This window comes from Daphnia carinata, chromosome 6 (genome assembly GCF_022539665.2).
Source record: "Daphnia carinata strain CSIRO-1 chromosome 6, CSIRO_AGI_Dcar_HiC_V3, whole genome shotgun sequence".
Classification (NCBI taxonomy): Eukaryota; Metazoa; Arthropoda; class Branchiopoda; order Diplostraca; family Daphniidae; genus Daphnia; species Daphnia carinata.
The window spans coordinates 754,556-767,841 of record NC_081336.1 but is presented as its reverse complement, the minus strand read 5'-3'; the positions used below and the strand labels follow the sequence as shown (position 1 = coordinate 767,841).

General features: G+C 40.9%; 4 protein-coding genes across 4 annotated transcripts; 2 read left to right on the top strand and 2 right to left on the bottom strand.

The window, feature by feature from the left end:
* Positions 1-474: 474 nt before the first annotated feature.
* LOC130689514 (alpha-(1,3)-fucosyltransferase C-like) lies at positions 475-2,531 on the bottom strand. The gene is made up of 2 exons (XM_057512456.2): positions 2,459-2,531; positions 475-1,637 (listed from the first exon to the last, which is right to left on the bottom strand). Exons 1-2 carry the CDS (start codon positions 2,529-2,531, stop codon positions 490-492), a joined length of 1,221 nt encoding a protein of 406 aa, XP_057368439.1. The 3' UTR covers positions 475-489.
* Positions 2,532-2,800: 269 nt separating this feature from the next.
* On the top strand, positions 2,801-3,743 carry LOC130689736 (uncharacterized). Its single transcript, XM_057512677.2, has 3 exons — positions 2,801-2,959; positions 3,019-3,353; positions 3,428-3,743. Exons 1-3 carry the CDS (start codon positions 2,828-2,830, stop codon positions 3,723-3,725), a joined length of 765 nt encoding a protein of 254 aa, XP_057368660.1. The 5' UTR covers positions 2,801-2,827; the 3' UTR covers positions 3,726-3,743.
* A 410-nt stretch (positions 3,744-4,153) lies between these two features.
* LOC130689515 (alpha-(1,3)-fucosyltransferase C-like) lies at positions 4,154-5,623 on the bottom strand. Its single transcript, XM_057512457.1, has 3 exons — positions 5,575-5,623; positions 5,405-5,529; positions 4,154-5,302 (listed from the first exon to the last, which is right to left on the bottom strand). The coding sequence occupies exons 1-3, from the start codon at positions 5,621-5,623 to the stop codon at positions 4,154-4,156; spliced, it is 1,323 nt and encodes a 440-aa protein (XP_057368440.1).
* Positions 5,624-6,455: 832 nt separating this feature from the next.
* Positions 6,456-8,254, top strand: LOC130689715 (uncharacterized). Its single transcript, XM_057512654.2, has 5 exons — positions 6,456-6,573; positions 6,832-7,290; positions 7,387-7,600; positions 7,712-7,937; positions 8,024-8,254. The coding sequence occupies exons 2-5, from the start codon at positions 6,850-6,852 to the stop codon at positions 8,214-8,216; spliced, it is 1,074 nt and encodes a 357-aa protein (XP_057368637.1). The 5' UTR covers positions 6,456-6,573; positions 6,832-6,849; the 3' UTR covers positions 8,217-8,254.
* The last annotated feature ends 5,032 nt before the right edge of the window (positions 8,255-13,286 follow it).

The following is a 13,286-nucleotide window of genomic DNA, read 5'->3' as shown; positions in this document are numbered from 1 at the left end:
ATTTTCAAGTTTATTGTATTGTTTTATTTTTGATTTTGTTTTTTGTTTTATTTTGTTTTGTTAAAAAACAAGAGAAGTACACTGGCGCAGTGACAGGAGAATTTTAGTGTTTGATATCTTCAACCTATCCTTGTATTCAAAAGTTATAGCATTATTGTTGTATCCTGAAAAAGCTGGATTCAATTTTTCACTTCCGACTTAAGTTCTCCTCTTATTCACAAACTTTCCCCATAGGCTTGTTTGGACAACATTCTGAAGAGGTCGTAAGAGAAGCAGTTACAGGACACCCTAAACAAACGCAAGGCCCTAGAATTTCATTGGCAAGTTGTTCGACGGTGGACAAATGAATAGGCATGGAGCACTCATATTGCGTATTTCCCTTTCATGTATTTCTGTTCATTTAGTTTTTATAAGGGCATGCATGAAACGTGAAATCACCGTTAAAGTAAAAATATCTTCGATCATAAGATGCTTAAGTTTTATTCAACATTAAGATGCCCACGAATTGAAATATTTACATTTGTTCTTCGGGTGCCACTCTGACGTCAAGTCTGAATAATATTTGGTTACTTCTCTGTCTTGATGAAGTTGTTTACACAAATCACAGAAGCCATGTCGAGCCATTTGCTCAACGCCAGCTTCTACCACATAGTGACTTTTCCACCAAAAATATTCGTTGTAAAGGGTGTCATTGGCATCTAGTACTTTCAAGTACTGAGCCAACGTCTCCGGCGTGTACTGTAAGGCATCGATGAACGAATGCGGGGGAGCGATCTGAGTATAATTGGCTCCACCGTACACGATCGGTACAATGTTACGTTTCATGATCTCAAAAAACTTTTCCGTGACGTAATCTTCGCAGATGGAATTTTCAAACGACAAATAGAACTTGTATTTGGCTTCCAGCATAACGTAGCATTCGGCATCTGAGAGCCAATGCGATTCGTTGCGATTGCAACTTAGTTTGCCACATTCTCCGTAAACGTCAATCGAAATGAATTTCTTTAGTTGATTGACATAAGTCTCCCTTAAACTGGGTGTTTCGCAATGAGACGCCATCCAGGCTGCCAGCCGATTTTTATTGACAGCATAATTTTTGACTGACGGTTGTTGCATTGTCTCAATCAATCGCCGCCTTTCCATGGCGGTCTTTGGAGCTGAAGGTCCGGGCTGGATGCGACCGTACAAGAATTGGATGTCTGAATTCAATCTGTAGCTCATCGTCCAGTTAAAATAGTTTTTCAGTTTATTGACGTTAAGTAAAAACATCGAGGCTGGCGACTCTTGCGTCATAAAGATGAAACGTTGGTGTGGTCGTCTTTTAAAGTAAGGTAATTCAGTTAACCAGATGACATGCATGTTCATGATGATGGCGTCGTAATCTTTTAGTGGCAAAGCTGTTTCGTTATGGAATATTTCACATTGGGAAACGTCGCATCCATGTCGAACAAACGGCTCGTGACCTGATCCAAAAACGGCTGTTTCTATTCGTTCTGGACTGTTCCATACCAAAATAGATTTTAAATGATTGCGTTTATTGGTTGCCAATGCCTTGTCGAATTCCTGATCCGTAGCTAGGGTATCCACAGAAATGTTTTCTTCTCTTTCAAGCCCTTCACTGAGACGTCCTGTATTATCTGCAGAGTATTTTGTTTTTGAAATGGTAACAACGATAAATATTTTAAACGACAATAAAAACAAGAGTACAATCTTCTTAAGCATGAACGATGATCGCCGGATGCAAATCCTTTTCAACGCTTTTAGATAAGAGCAAATATCGATCGCAAAAACCATGGCTACATAGAGGCTTACGGTTCTATGTAACATGGGCGTTGAATACTCGATTTAAATTATAGTTTTAGTAAAATAAAATCGAAATACATACGTTTATCTTCAGTTGCTTGACTGGCAGCGCACGCTCTCCACCGCTGATATAAGGGCCATGAAACCTTGACTGGCGTGATGTCCTGTGGTCTTACTTCAAAACTAAACAAGGAGAGTTTCATTGGGCGTTGGCTTGCCTCGCCTGGAAGCGTGAAACGAGAGATAAAGAAGTTGACGACAAATACTTCACGAAATTCTACGACATCATCGCGAGCTACTGCATGATCTCGATTGAGTATAGCCTCAAAACAAATAAGGAAGCACGGGAGTATTTGACACTTGTGATTTTTAAGGATGGAACTTATAAGAAGTTGAACAAGTTGCCTCTTGCTCACCCCTTGTTTAGTTAACACAACTAACAAATAGACTGAGCGGTCTGAAAATCATAGCAGAGTGGTATGGAACTGATCAAACAATTTATATGCGAGCATGACTTTGCTTGGATGATAACTACTTTTAAGGCTTTATCTGATATTCTACTAAAGTGAGGCGAACGTTGGGTGACATGGCCCAACTATAGAAATTAGTTTGACAATTACTGATTCAGCGTAAGGTTATTTTTGCAGCATCTCACTTAAATTGCGAGGCTGGCGAATGACGTTGTTGTTGGTCAACTTGGGCGGAATCTTATGGGAAGCCGTAATCATCTTCGCACACTGCAACTCTACGTATTTTGGCTTCGGGTCCTTGCTGGAGGACTTTATAATTTTCATCTTTTAACGTGAACAAACAACTAGCTCAATCGGTTGACGTATCATCGTGTCTTACCTTTCTAACTATAAATAAAGGGTTGTCCAAGGTCACTGGAATGTGTCAGTCGTCGCCAAGTTTCTCACAGTAAGGCTCTTTAAGCTCCGCGACTAGAAAGAAGCAAGAGTTGCTTTGAGATTTATCACATTTTAGCATTTATGAAATATTAACTTTATTTTATTTTTTCTAGGAAATGAAGCCTACCCTTATCTTCCTGATCATTTGCGTGGCTCTTTCTCAACAGCAATACTATCATCCACGTATGATGATGGGCTATCCCTGGATGTCGCCATTCGCTCACCAACCAATTTTCAACGATTACATGGTCAGCTTGAATTTCTCGCATTCACTACCAAAATCTTAAAAGAATTATTGGACTTATAGGGACATTATCCATACACGGGTGGCATGAACGGCAATAACATACACGCACGAGTTAAGGGATATGAGCCTTTGCCACAGGATTTCCAAATCGAAGACGATAATCAAAATCGATTTTTAACTGGTAGCACTATCGGGAATCCTCTGTTGAAAACTGTCACGTTCACGATCACGTCAACGTGCACGGCATTGAGCGTCACGACGTGCGTTGCCATCTCCAACCTTTCACCGAATCCGGTTGCATGCGCCGGACGAAGAAGACGATTCGCCGAATACAATGACGAGCAAGGCGAGGACATTGCAGCCCAATATCCCATTGTTCCCAGTGAAGTCAGAATGTGAGTTTGTATTAGCCTTTTCTTAAAACAAAATAATCGTAAGTTACCTTATTGTTCGAAATTCAATTCAACAGTGTGATGCCAACGGCTGAGCCCAGCACAGGTCTAGCCCGCAATACACACGAATTACCATTTGGCATCTCTTCTTCGATAGAGGAAGTCGGTGAATCGAACAGCTTCGCCAGCACAGACATGCAGCTACGTGGTAAACGATTCTTCAACTGGAACGCTTTTGCGACAGGAGTAACTGTAACGAGCTGGTCAGTCGTTTCGAGCACTTTCACGTCGACCCTTGCTATTCCTGGCGTCAGTACCGTCCTTCCCTGTTTACCAGCTGGTTACGGCATTTGCCAAATTGCAGTTGGAAAATAAAGCGCAGCTGAAAGCCAATCATCTAATCTACTCCTTCGGTGAATATGTTCTGCAGAGTGCCCTGCAGAAAGCTGGTCTGTTTCTCACCGACGTCAGAAAAGACGGTTTATACTCCTTCTGTGCTTATTTATACAGTAAATTGCATCGCTTACCTTGTTTTACCTGTCGCCCTACCTAAATAAAAGGTATACACGCATCAACTGGTTTAAGATCCTGAACGGTCATGCTTTGTTTTTTTTATGTATGACATTCCAAGGCACTAAATTTTAGTTGCTGCTGGCTTAATCATCACATCATCTCATGTGATTGAGTTTTTTTATTTCGAACTCCCTCATAATGAACAACAAAGAAATTGGGGGGAGGGGGGGATTTCCCATCAACAAAAAGGAAACAAAATGAATATGGTACGTAAATGATTCATAGGCTTGCTAATGAAATTCGTTTGGCAGGCCATAAAGCTTCAAGAGAGATGCCCCCGGAAGGCAAGGATGTATATCATACCACCAGTGGCCAATATTTTTATAGCTTTTCGGTTTTTGAACTGGATCGTTGAGTTTTTCGCACAAATTGCACCATCCGTCAAGCGGATTGCGCACCACCTCCCAGTCCTTTGTCCATTCGAAATATCTCGAATACAAACCTGGATTGTGATCAAGTAAGATCAGGTAATCTGCCAATGCCTTTGGCAATTTGAAATCAGCAGCATTGATGAAAGAATAAGGTGGGGCGTAAGCGGAGTAATCCGCACCTCCGTAAACGATTGGAACGGCTCCTACTGCGAGTGCCCTGTATAATTTCTCCGTAACGTAATCAGGACAAATTGAATTCTCAGCCGCAATGTAGAATTTGTATGTTTTCAGGGCCGTGTCGCACTCACTGCCTTTTTCAGGACCACACTCTAGGCTTCCACAAGCGCCGTAAATGTCGATAGGAACGTAATTGGCCATTTGCCGGAAGAAGATCTCCCTGCCACCAGGTGTGACGCAGTTGGAAGTGAACCATGCAATCAATTTGGTCTTGTTTGCATTTGCTGGATAATAACGACGATTAGAGTCAGTTTGAATATGTAAGAGGGCAGCAGGATCAGGAGGAGAAACCCCAGCAGGCAAAGGTTCGGGTAATACAATTCCCATACGCGAGCTGGGTTTCCGCCGGATGACGCCGTAAGGATGAGTCGAATGCACGTCGGAATCTCGACGATACGTCATTGTCCAGTTGAAGAAATTAGGCAGCGGATGGTAAAAAACGGGCAATCTATGCCTCTCGATTATCAGGGCTTCGTAATACAAGAAGACGTAACGTTGGTCAGGATTTCTCACTGAAGGCAAATCACTGGCGTTGTAATCGTTGGGATGAAAAATGAGCGCATCGCTTTGGTTAAGTAAACTCCGGTCATCTGTCGTCATACAGTTGGTGAGGCGACATTTGGCGAGGGTAAAAGGTTCTCGACCCATACCGAAGCCAAAGTCTTTCCAATTAAAGAAACTTGTCCAAAATAAGATACGCTTGAAATTGTTTGCTGGTGGTTTCATTTGTGTTATTCTTTTGATCTCCAAAATCCGAGATGGATGTGCTTCCTATGCATTAAAAAACATAGGATGTCAAGCATTTAGATTTTTCAGTGAGGACGTTGTTATACTAATAATTGATTGGTAAATTATGTGATACTAGATAGATACCAATCTGTTTCCAGATGAAGATAAGTTTTCGTGAATGGATTCAATGGTCTGTTGGTGGGTGATCATTGTCGGGCTATTATTGTTGCGTTGAATAATCAGGCCGTAATCGTGTATGACAAGTAAAACTGTTACGAATAAGAAAAGAACAAAGCAAATTTTGACCTGGCTACTTCGGTTGATACAAGCACGAGCTCTTCGTTGTTGTATATGATCCTGCATTCTGCCAACAATATAACAGACTTTAGAAAGAATTTCAGATCAAAATAGCTTTGCGAAATAATGTGCCACTACAAATGCCTCGTTCACTTTATGAGAAAACATGTAAAATGGATGCCACGGCGTGTAGCATCTTACCTGCACGGCTTACTAAAGACTCTGCCAGCCCATTCGTTTCATGAATATTGCTGCCAGTTCAAAAGCTCGGGCATCGTCTCCAAGCCGTTGGAGGGCGGCACTTTCTTATGTCCCAGATCAATCAAGGTTGTTTGGGGCAGCAGATAACTGGGCATTTATTAGCCTTGTCCAGCCTGCTGGAAATCACACTCGAATAACATACGTGAAGTATCTAGCTTTCTGACACCAAAAGGTCGTAAGTAGAGATGACCCTACTGGACTCTATGCTCTAAAATTTCTTGAACCATTGACCCACACTGCATTCCGGGAGAGTTAAGGAAATCCTAAGGAAATATGAAAACTAAAGGCGCATTGGTTAGTAAGGCAAAAAACAAAAGCCACTGCATTTTGCCGCAAATTCAATCTGTTGATGTGCAACGCCGGCTGGTCTGACAAAGCCCAAAACGTTTCGCTTATTGAGTCTCAGTTTAGTCCATCACGTTGGGAGCAAGATTTAAAATAAGAATTCAGGCTTCGGAGGCATGTCAGAATATTGGTAGAAATTCTTGAACATCTTGATGGTTTATTATTTTGCGCACATTGTGCATTCAAATGGCTAAAGCAATCGCCAAACGAGTTAAGAACTGAAGTGGAAGCATCTTCGTAATACCGGCTAACATCCAGTTTCAAGCTGAGCTCAACCGGCATCAAACGGCATTTCATTTCTTCTTGCCCACGGAGTCAGTTGGGAGTTCCACGCTAGTCTACTGTACAACGCCCTTTACATTGGAGCTGACCAGCCTGCGCTTCCGGTCTTTTTTGGCACGATAATAAAGGTAGGAATATAGTTACGCAGTTGTCCGTTCAATACAAAATAAATATGTAAATAAGTAAAGTTAACTAAAACTAAAAACGTGAAAGCCCATACGTTAGCACATAACCCAAATCATAATCTATTATTTTAAAATGATATGAAATTCATTAAAGTACAGAGCCTTCTTATGAAGGTTGTGATCCTACACTGTTCGTTATACACTGTTCATACACGATCACAGCAATTAGTATCAAGGAAAGCACTTTTTGTTTTCTTACAGGAAAAAAACTGCATATATATGTTGACTTCCCCGAAATGGGTTATGGCGCTGCTCATCTTGCAGAACACAGGCGTAAACTCGTTATTCTTTCCTGGGCTGTCAAAAAAACACGGTGAATTTACCTTAGAATTAGCGAACGCGGAGTATCCGTCTGTGCCACTAGAGCTCAGCGAAGACGCTGGGTCTGATACAGCCAAGCGGGTCGGTAAAGATGGCGATTTTTCCAATCGAAATTATTCTCGCATAAGAAAACTTATCAGCTACGACATCAATTGCAATTTCTCGTCTTGCGATGGCTGTACCTTATGTGAAAGACGTCAGTTTCTCGCACGGGAAAGCAAAATGGAAGACCTTGTCCGGTGTTTGGATTCTAGATCGGTTAAAAGAAACAGACTACCCATTCATATCGCTTTCATTGGGGATTCGACTGTTCGTCAACACTTTATTAGCTTTACCCAGGTTAGCTGATCAAAAACATTCCCTTTGTCTTTTTTTCACTTTTTTATTATGTTTTTTTTTTTTGTTAATGGGCACAAATCTATTTTTCGTTTATAGTGGCTCCCTGATTACGATAGGACGATTGTACGAAATTCGACGAAGGATGCCGAGTTTGCATTTCACGAGGACCGCAATCTGACTAGTAAGTTGATGGACAACTTAATCGTTTCCTTCTACTGGCGCCCACTCATCCAAGAAGATTTAATAGCTGATTTCAAACGTTGGGCATCAAGCAGCAAAGGTATTTCAGTACCCGACTTTATTCTTCTAGGTAGGTTTCGTCAGTCCAGAGCCCCAATTTCAGTTCAATGCTATGCACAGCAGAAAAATATTACGTGTGTGATGACGACTGTCTTTAGACTACTTTATTTCTGCAATTTAGGTGTAACAGCTCACCATATAGACAAACGCAACATCCTGGATTTTGAAAAATTCGAAAATCTTCTGGGAAATGAGTTGATGCCTTTGATCAACCGGAGTTTGACTGTCCATTCTCATCAAGAGATTGTCTGGTTAAGCCAAAGTCGAACCACTCAAACCTTTTCTAGCAAGAATGTTTATTCGCCTTTGATTGAAAAGTACAACGAGAAAATCCATCACATTTTTAAGTAAAAACTGTCCCACACAGCACCGTCTAGGCCACTGGGTCCTACTTTCAGTCTAAACACTAAACAGGATTTTATGAAATTGACAGGGACACAAGAGTTGTTTTATGGGACTCCATCAATGCCCTTATTGCGGAGTATTTACGAGCTTGCGCCATAAGAGAATTTAAACGAGGAGACAAACTGTGGTACAGTAACTGCGGAGATTTTATTCACCCAGGATTTTCCGCCTTGTTTCTAAGCACGTCGCTCATCGTCGACCACATCTGCCGATCCACCTAGTTTTGGATCATTAAACATCATGACAGCATTAGTGTACTGCACGTCAGACATCACCGTGGCAGCCGTAAGGTGAGCTGCCTATAGCTTTGTCGTCCAATAAAAGTAATCTGGCACCAAACAGGGGTTTTGTTTTTCATCTTGTAAATGGGTAAAAAAAATTTGGCGTCATACGTTGGCTTGTCTTACGCAAACGGCTGAGGTGGCCCAATAGTAAATATCATTGTTGGTCCAAGAGCCCATGCCTGGCCTCCAAACCATTGAAGAGCGGTACTTTCTCATGGCTTGGATCAATCCAGATTGCTTAGGGTGGCACTTAACTAGGTGTTAAGGAGTCTTGCCCATCCGCTCAAAAAACGCACTCGAACAACAGACACGAATTCTCTGCCTTTTTGTTACCAAATTTTCCTAATAGATGGGAAAATACTGAATTTTTTTTTGCTCGAAATGTTATGGAGCCATTGGCTCTCAGTGGCATTGAGGAAAAGTTCAGGGTGCAATTTGCGTATATTTTTTATATTAATCGTAATATTTGATTAGGATATTGAATTAGGAACAGCAAAAAAACAAGTACGGAAAAAAAGTTAACGAACATCCAACGATGAATCTGCAATGCGTAGGATGATCTCTCATTATGTGGAAAACACGATCGCTAGCCAGCCACGCCCGTACGGCGTCCGCTTCACGAGCTATTATGTAACTGTCCGAATCTCTCGACATTAACGCATCCACCATGTCATCTAGTAGTGGTAACTGTAAAGGCAATATAGTTTGATATCTAATTCAACTAATAGTTTTGCATTAGTAGTAGTCTATACCCAGCGCCACGTCATGGCGAATATGTCGGCCAACTTTCGATTTTGAATGATCTCTGTTGCATTGCAGAAATCGATGTGGCTTCCAAAGTTTAAAGTATTGTTAATCATAATCCAAGTTTCGCGATCGTGTTGTGTCAAATTGTGATAAATACGTTCCACCCAGCCTTATTCAAATTTAAGAATATTATTTTTCGCTAGTGTAAAATGTTTGGCTTCACTTTAAACGTACCTGGGTAGATCGAAGGAAGTCTACTCAGCGTTTTTTAAAAGGCTTTAAATATTTTTTCACACCATCCGCCCTCTAGAAATTTCCATAAATGGAATAGGAAATGATTTTTTAATGATCTTCTCTGGTCAGTCGTACGACTACAAGTGGATTCAAAATGGTCAAGTTCTAACAGCTTTCCTCCTTGTCGATGTTTGAAATGGATGATTTGAAATTCGTCAACTGCCATGAACTGATAGAAAAGAAAACCAAACACCAAGCTCACTATAACAAAAAATTGTGGACGAGCTAACTGGCGTAATAGAAGTCGATAATCGCTATTCATGACTTATGCACCGTTCAACTGCATGGATGTCAATAAGCTGGCTCGCCACTGTCACCCAATCTTCTGTGGGAATGTGTTTACTGGCAGCCCGAAATTTCAGCCTCCTAAACAGGGTGGAGCCAGAAGCTCCTAGAGCACCGAAGGCGTATACGTATACCTTGAGTGATAACCAGAAGCAGAAATTTTTTCATGACACGTATTTTCGAAATTCATAGAAGAATTTTCAGGTATTTAAACAAGACTTTGAATGTTTTTTTGAGAAAAGAATTTGAAATGTTTGCCCGTCAGTCAAGAGCCCTTGGCCAATTCTCTAACAGCAAGTCATATGGTCAAGTGCTACTTTGTTCAAACAAAATTCGTCGCTATACGTTGTACGTTTACAATGCAGAGTCGTAAGTGGTATTAATATGCCAGTCATCATCCCATGTCGTTCCGTTAAAAGCTGCTTCAAAAAACTATTGTTAAAGAAACAAATGACCTTGCTGTAATATCAATTATGTTGAATTCAAAGTACGGTTGTCACAACATGTAGAACCGCAATAGTTGAATAGGAGAAAAAATCATTTGAAATAAGGGAAGGAACGCGTTTTACTTTGCTTACCAACTGAGTAATAAAATCTGGAATTACACCATGCCAATTCCAGTCCGATATAGGCTTGCTCACCTTTGAGGATCGACACCTCTCGTTTAAGCCCCGGATTAGGTCGCGCACTAAAACGGACAAATTTTCCAGCTCCAGAAGACGAGAACTCTCTATGGGATCGTCAGCATTAAAACGGATTTCGACGGCCAATTGTTTGACTTTATCTATCAAATAACTGGACCGTATCATTTGCGGAATCGCCTCGCATTCAGAGTACTGGATGTCCATTTTCAGAACGTCGATGATCGCCGTGTCACCGTGGACATAGATTTTGTTACAGACGATGACAGTCGAGTGGGATCACACTCCCGAAAGTGAAGCTGCGATTACTCGTCTAATGAAGAGCAACAAATTCATCAAATTTGGCTTCATTTCACTGCAGTCTTCCTGTGAAGTAATCTACGTTCGGGATTTCCTCGATCAATATATACCATCAAAACATTAAGAGTATTATGTAGTACAAGAGCGTGTGCCGCATATAATATACTTTATTCCATACCTTCTAGTATGGATGCTAGCCTAGAGCCTATATCGTCGGAAAATTTAAAAAGAAAAATTCTAGACGTAATGATCAATAGTATAATCAGTTGGTAGCATAGCGATGTTCTTCCAATAGTATCAAAAGAACAAAATGTAAAACAAAATCGTTTCTGTTATTGTTGCTCGGTTCAGTTATCGCTTTCCGATGCAGTTGGTTTTGTTGATTGTATTTGGTCATCTAACCTGCTCTGTGACGCTAAACAATATTGCACATGTCATTTAGCAAGAGCTGAGTGGCCTCTGAAAGGGCCGATGAAACCGTATCCATGTAGTCGAAGCAGTTAACGAAAGTGGCGGCGTAGTCGACGACCGTCTTAAACGGGGATGATTGCGTAGGACACATCTTACATGTTTGCGTAGTATGACGAATGCATGCGTAGCATGCACGAAAATGCATGTTTTGAAACAAGGTGGATAACGTTAATCTCTATGGATATTGATTAGTGTTCCTTACAAAAAGGGAGTGCATTAACTGAATTCGACAGAACAGCAGCATTCCGCCCCCTCCCCCCGTTTGTAACACTAGGTACTCATGAAAAATTGTGGGTACAAGGAGAAGGTGAATGCTGTTATTCCATATGTGGAATGGTACAAAACGCGCTGACTCATCGCCGTACTAAAAAACGTCCATGAGAGGCCACTTAATGATGACGGCACGTCAAAAATCAACAACTCAACAACCGAGCTTCTTGTTGTGAGCTGTGTCTACTGCCGAGTCATCTTCAACAGCGACCATGTATTTCCATCACGTACGGTACATTGGAAATTTGGATTCTTCAGGTGGTGTATTTCATAGACATTTTGACTGATCAAGAGGCGACTCGTTCAGTTTATTGAAAACATTTAATATAACTCACAAAGAGCTATACGCGCATAACAGACCAAGCATTTCTTTTCTTTGCTTTGTGTACCACGCCTTCTTCGAATAAATGGCAGCAGCCAAGGTTAGATACGTCGCTGCTGATGTCTATACGAGGATCAGCCACATGGTCAACGATGTTATAACAATGTTCGGAGCACTTACTATAATATAATATAATATACAGTATATAATATAATATGTATTAATATATAATACTTATTATTTGATTACTAAGTTTTCCGAGAATATTCAAACAATAACGTTATTCGCTGTTTGGATTCCTTCTCGGTCGAAAGAAACAGATGGCCAATGGGCATCGCCTTTGTAGGAGGCTACACTGTTCGCCATCACTACCTCAGTTTCCTCCGAGTCGATTTTGTTATCTGCTGTTATTGTTGCAAATTTCATTTAACATGTCTGCGAAAGGCCACCTAACGAAGGTTTCTCTAATATTTTTGGTGGATTCCTGACTGCGACAGAAAAATTTAGCATAATTCTACATTGCTTGCTCGTTTATGTGAGTGTACGACGAAGATTGCTTGGGCACAGTTATTCCACTAGGCAAATAGAAATGGCGGAAAGATTGACTTGCAGAGCTTTTGCTTGCGTGCACGTACTTGTTTTGCCTACAACAGTCGAACGCCTTACTAATTCTTAATCCCAACTGTCATATGCCATTATTCTGAATGCAACTATTTGGCAGACTATGAATACCACTTCAGCTTGTTCCATCATGTTTTTACGTATGCCCAGTGAAAACGATGGCTGTCTTTGGAAACCTATCAAATTGAGAGATAAAATTATGAGATAATAGAAAATGAATCCGAATTCGTTTAAGAACGCAGCATGGGTTGTATCTTTTAGAGCAGTATTTCCCGAGGACCGCAACGCGACGATCCACCTTTTAGACAACCTACGGATTTTGTTCTACTGGCGTAACCTCATCACAAATGATTTAATAACTTTTTTCACCGATTTTAAGCGGTGGTCATCTACCAATGATGACAGTCAGACGCTCGATTTCATCCTACTTGGTGAGTCGCAAACAAATGCCTCCCAGCTACAGTATATTGTTTTTCTTCGTTTAGCATGTTTCGTGTTTGATCGCCAAATTTATTAGTGTATTGTTTCCCATTGAAAGGCATAACAGCTCATCACATGGTCGTCGGCTCAAGCAGTTTACAAATATACGAGAACTTGTTGAAAAATGAGCTGATTGCGCTGTCTAACCAAAGCTTGACTGTCCATCCTCACCAAGAAATGATTTGGTTCCTCCAGAGCCCAACCATCGAACAACGTACTCACAGCATCTATGCCGCTATACATAACAAGAAAATAAAAATGTTCAACAACAAAATTCGTCATATCTTTAAGTATGTAGTATTCTCAGTCCATATTATTTAAAATGTAATGTGACAGGCTTATGCCAACAAGCCAATGTTGACAGGTATACAAGAATGGTCATTTGGGACACGATTACTGTCGTCGTTGAAGAATATCTGCAGGGGTGGGCCCTGAGTGGATTTCAACGCCAAGATTCTTCTATGTATGTCCTCTGTAACGATTTCTTTTATCCGGGGTTAGGAACTGCAGCGCTGGGAATACAGCTCATCATAAATCATATTTTGTGTTTCAGCATAGGATTAAGGATTACAATTA